Source organism: Labeo rohita, chromosome 18 (genome assembly GCF_022985175.1).
Source record: "Labeo rohita strain BAU-BD-2019 chromosome 18, IGBB_LRoh.1.0, whole genome shotgun sequence".
Classification (NCBI taxonomy): Eukaryota; Metazoa; Chordata; class Actinopteri; order Cypriniformes; family Cyprinidae; genus Labeo; species Labeo rohita.
Genome location: NC_066886.1, coordinates 22,579,167 through 22,585,166, shown reverse-complemented (window position 1 = coordinate 22,585,166; position 6,000 = coordinate 22,579,167). Strand labels below are relative to the sequence as shown.

The following is a 6,000-nucleotide window of genomic DNA, read 5'->3' as shown; positions in this document are numbered from 1 at the left end:
AGCAATCACTGAATAATTCCTCAACTGAAAGTTCAAAGTTATTCTTAGGTGATCTTTACGTCCTAGTAGTTAATTAGCAGTTTCTAAAATCTCTGCTCTTTGGATTTTCTGCCTCTAATCTGACTCTAACCTTTATTTGTACACACAACACTCACCAAGAGGATCTCGATAGTCCCCAGGATGTACATGGCGCCTGCGAACGTGGTGCCCAAATAGAAACACAAACCCACAGCGCCTCCAAACTCAGGGCCCAAAGAGCGAGAGATCATGTAGTACGAGCCTCCGGCTGGAGAAAAAAATCAGCAAAGCGTAAATGTGACACAGGACGACAAGAACTCGAGGGTAAAACAAGAAACATGACGACCACATAAAATGACAGCAGTATATTTCTACTGGAAGCCATCGGCACGGATACAATAAACACCATAATCGCTTATGATAGTCAGGTCTTTGAGGTTTAACTTGGTTTTAAGCAGATTATAATGCCAATTTCCCAAGTTGCGAGCAATACATTTGAAAATGTCTTACCTGGAACAACACCGTTTGTAGCAATGGCACTCATTGATATGGCTGTCAACATTGTCTGGGAAAAAAAAAAAAAAAAAAAAAGTGCACAGTTTAATATTAATACCGATAAAAACAAATAACATTTTAATAAAAAAAAGACATTTAAAAAAAATAAATAATAAATAAAATTTTCTATAAAAAATGAAATTCTATTCAATAATAAATTCAATTCTAATGTGTAATATTATATAAAATAATATAATATTTTACTAAAATGTTGATTCAAATTAAAAAAAAAATTATTTAATAAAAAACAGGAAAATTGACTCAATTCTTTATACTAATATTACAGTATAATATAATAGTAGCATTTATTATAATGTTGATTTAATTTTAAAAGATTTTTCTCATTATTTAATGAACAAATAATAAGCAAATTTTTTTTTAAATAAAATAAAATAAAACACTGAAATAAATGTTATTATTTAATTTTAAAAATATTTTATATCTGAAAAAAAATATAGTAAATACTACAGCATTTTAGATAATATAAATGTATTTTGATATTACAAACACTATGATTAGAATAACATGCGCTGATGAGTCATTCAGACCAGGAACATGTATTAAGAAAGTAAACAGCTCAATGAAACTCAATCAGCATCATATAAAAATAACAATGTACAGTACAGTAATGAAGTTCTCCTTTTCTTTTTCCAGGAACGTTTAGTTAAAGGTCATCTGCATCTGGGCGTTACGCAATCCACCCGTCGTGTCTGAGTGTCCTTGAGCCGAACGTCCACTCTAAATCCCTGCGTCTCTCGTTCTGTACTCGCAAAAGCTACTGGACTAAAGCCAATTAACGGCCACGAACCTCCAACAGGCTTAACGCTTGAAATAAAGCTGTTTGAATGAAGGAGACTGAGTGATCTTTACCGGCCAAATACAGACACAAAGAGCTTTCACTGCGCCTGCTGTTTCTGATTATAACCACATTAATATATATATTTCAGTAGGATCAATTTATATTCTGATCATGTAAGATTATGCAAGAATGGCTTAGAAATAAACAGTAACATATAAGTTTGACCCCTCCTCCTTAATAATACCATTGAACTTCACTTAATTTAAACTAGACGTTTTAAAATAGGTAGCTATCTATTCTTTCTATCTAGAAAGAAAACTAAAAAAAAAAAAACATACAAAACCTAAACAACATAATTTAGCTGTCTGCTATAATAAAAATATTTATTTATTTATTTGGCATTTTTTACTGGCATTTTTGATTTCTGTCTGTATAAATGTATAAATGAATAAATAAATAAATAAATAAATAAATATTATTTATCATTATTTACATTATTATTACGAAAGTGTGCATGTATAAAATGCCAAAAGTCCTCTACAAGTTATCTGTCTGTTAAAAATATTTATTTATTTATTTATTTATAATATGCCAAAAAAATTGGCATTTTGCATTCCTGTCTGCATGTAGGCATAAATAAATAAATAAATATTAATTATTTATCATTGTTTATATTATTATTACAAAAGTGTGTATGTATAAAATAAAAAAATAAAAAACCTATACAAGATATCTGTTAAAAAGTTTTATTTTTTTATTTACTTATTTATTTTATTTTAAATATGCCAAAAATTGAATTTTTCATTCCTGTCTGTATGTATGCATAAAAATAAATAAATAAATAAATAAATAAATAAATAAAATTATTAAAATGGAAGACAAAATGCTAAAAATGGGTAGCTGTCTGTAAAATATAAATATATAAATATATACATATACATAATCATTATTTATAGTATTATTACAAAAATGTGTATGTATAAAATACAAAAAACTATCATTTAGCTGTCTGCTACAATATTTATTTATTTATTTTAAATATGCCAAAAAATTGGCACTTTTCATTTCTGTCTGTATGTATTAATAAATAAATTAATTAATTAATTAATATTCATTATTTATCATTATTTATATTATTATTACAAAAGTGTATATGCATAAAATACAAAAAAACTATATAATTTAGCTGTCTGTTAAAAATATTAATTTATTTTAAATATGCCAAAAAAATATTTTTAATTCCTGTCTGTACGTATGTATGCATGCATGCATAAATAAATAAATAGATAAATATGCATACTTTTGCCCAAGCTACAAATAAAATGTCAATTGGCACAAAAAAATCTGCACACCGTAGTCTTTTCAGCATGCTCTGCTTCCAAAATAATTTTTTTTTTCTTAAGTTTTAACATTTGTCATAAAGAAAAATCTTTTCATAGTCCAGACAATTTCTAATGGACACCATTAAGTTCAGCAGTCCAGCATTTTTCATTCTTGTTGAACATCCCGTTCCACTCAATAATGTGTCACATTAAGGAAGAAAAACAGACTGTAAACACTATTCTGATATTGATTTACCTTTCTAAATGAGGAAGTAAATACGTCTCCGCAATGTGAGGTTCAATCACACTTAGAAACGCCTCTCTATCTGTCACTGATCTCTAACAGACGTTGCATAAAGTGGAAGCACTGTTGATGTTTCCCATAAGAGCCAAACCTTTCAAACTTGACTGTGACACAATGGGCGGAAACGTATAATGACACTAGTAAGTGAAGGTTGAGGTGAATTAGATGCTTGATCCCATTGTCTGATGTGGTTTATACATAAGCAGCGGTGTTAGAGACTTCTGAGCACAGCAGATTACACACGTGCGAGTTCAGAGCAAAGAGGACGGAGGCTAAACTTAACCTGCAGGAACAGCGACCTGAACTGATGCACTCGTACCGTCTAGGAGCCATACGGTTTAGACTTACACATGAGCAGCACATGGACACAATGATAAAGGCCTCCAGGATTCCCGCCGTCCCCACGATCCATGTCATTCGCAAGAAGAGAATCACACCCAGGATGTTCTGCAGGCAGGGCAGGTAGACCCCGATAAACGTCCCCATCTGTGGACTCTGGACACAAACACATCGCACAAGAGACGGCATGAGAAACGCATGGTTGAAATGAACACACATGCATGTAGTTATTAGGCAGAAAACCCCAAAATTAAAACCCTGAAAGGTTTTTATACTCCAATGCCACAAAGAACTTTTCATCTTTAGTTTTTAGATATCATTTAGTAATATTTTGAATTAGTTTTTATTTTTAAATGTTCTGTTTTTCATTTTAATGTTTTATTTTTAATTTAAATGTTTTATTAAGTTTGTTGTGTTTCTGTTATTATATATATATGAAACAAAAATACAGCTAACACAATAAAACACAATAAAAACATGATAACATAATAAAAATATGATTTTACAATAATAAAAAAAAAAAATGGAGCTATCTGTTTTTCCAAATAAGCTCTAAGTATAATTATATAATGACAGGAAGACAACAAACTTAATAAAACATTTAAATAAATAAATAAACAAACAAAATTAATTTAGGTTTTGTTAAACTAAATGAAAAAGAATTATTGCCTTGCCTTGGCCAAACAAATTAGTAGTAGATTTAGGCATTAGAATTTACGAAAAAAAAAAATAAATAAATAATTAAATTCTGTTAATTAAATAAAAAAAATGTGTTAATTAAATGTGTCACATGCAGTTCCTTTGTAATTATTTGCGAAATTTACTAGCAATTGTCGAGTGAAACAAAGTAATTTGCAAAAATGTATCAACGTTTTTCAATTTATTTTATTTATTTATTTTATTTTTATTTTGCTTACCTAAAAATAACTACATTTTATTTTATTTTATTTTACTTTTTATTTCGTTTACCAAAAATAACTATATTTTATTTCTTTTTTATTTTATTTCACTTACCTAAAAATAACTACATTTAATTTAATTTTTTAATTTAATTTATTTTTAATTCCGCTTACCAAATAATAACTACATTTTATTTTATTTTACTTTAATAATTTTTTATTTTGCTTACCTAAAAATAACTACATTTTATTTTATTTTATTATGTTTTATTTTAAGTAACAAAAATGTTTTTTTTTTAATGGTTTTATTTTTACACTGAAAAAAAAATGTTGCATTTCACTCAGAGATTGCTAGTAAATTTTGCAATTAATTACAATGAAACACCAAGTAACACACTAAATTAAATAACAATTTCACATATTTACAGTGAATTTTTACAGTGCATTTAACAACAACAACAACTGAACAGAACCAAGAAATCAAAACACTGATCTAAAAAAAAAAAAAACCTGCAATATTTTTAACCTCCAAAGAACCATGTAACTAAATCAGGAACTCTAAACAACAAAATTTTTACTGTTAACATTTTGAATACATATTTAATTCCCAATTCGCATCTAAATGGACATTTAATGCTTCAGTAGAAGTTTTTGCCTTACAAGAGACATAATCCACGTTATCCATCCAAATCATAAATGACCCAACACTGAAATTCACACTCCAGTCATGAGTTCATGATTAACTAATTGTTTCCATCTACAAAAAATCATAAGCAACCTGTGCACAACCAAAAACATACATGCATATATTTATAAAACCATACCGCAGTGAAATGAACGTCTCCCAACTGTTCCTCGGCTTAGTCAAATACGCTATATAAATGAACTTGCTAACTCTTAAATCAAACAATAACCCAAGAGCTTCCTAGATCTTTCTTGAAGGAAGGAGCAATATTTGTATGAACTGCGCAATTTTACGCAGTTGGAGCATTTGAATCCCGTCGTCTCAGGACTAATGAGAGCGCGTTTGTCCAATCACAGATAGATGTCCAGTGATGGGGAGACTGGCTGGGGACTGTGGTTTGTGGCTATCCTCTGGCCATTGCTTCAACATTTTTACTGACTGTCAGCAATAACCACCAGAACTCGTGGAAGTTGATGCCCACTGGGCTTGAAATGGAAATCAAAGAAAAATAGTTGCATTTGTGCATGTGTTGATGCATCTTTGCATAAGCGTCTGCAAAAGACTGACTGTAGACGTCATATTTAATTTAACGTGAATAAAATAAGGCTGAGAGAGAAATACTGTTCCGTGTCATGGCATAACAAGTTAGTTGTTTTAGTCATTTTTTTGTTCATTTCAGATGTTTATTAATATTTAGACATTTTTAGATGTTTTAGTAATTTTGCTGTGAATCTTAGTCATTTTTGTTAGGGTTTATATACTGTATAATATATAGATATATGTGACCCTGGACCAAAAACAAAAACAAACAAAAAAAAAAAACAAAAGTCGTAAGGGTCAGTTTTATTAAATTTAGATTTATAGCTGAATAAATAAGCTTTCAATTGATGCATGGTTTCTTAGGGTAATATCTGACCAAAAGTCAACTATTTGAAAATCTGGAATCTGAGGGTGCAAAAAAAATAAATAAATAAATAAATAAAAAATAAATAAAAATCAAAACCACCTTTAAAGTTGTCCAAATGAAGTTCTTAGCAATGCATATTACTAATCAAAAATTACTTTTTTATATTTTTATT

At 28.9% G+C, this 6,000-nt stretch overlaps 1 protein-coding gene across 7 annotated transcripts in view; it reads right to left on the bottom strand.

Annotated features, from left to right (window-relative positions):
* The window catches only part of slc12a7b (solute carrier family 12 member 7b), a 75,732-nt gene that overhangs the window by 26,555 nt on the left and 43,177 nt on the right, over positions 1-6,000 (bottom strand). For all 7 annotated transcript variants that reach the window (XM_051134713.1, XM_051134714.1, XM_051134715.1 and 4 more), the window contains exons 4-6: positions 3,347-3,493; positions 529-583; positions 156-286 (exon numbers count right to left, since the gene is read on the bottom strand). In XM_051134713.1, the coding sequence (XP_050990670.1) occupies positions 156-286; positions 529-583; positions 3,347-3,493 (333 nt within the window). The remainder of the gene's footprint in view (positions 1-155; positions 287-528; positions 584-3,346; positions 3,494-6,000) is intronic.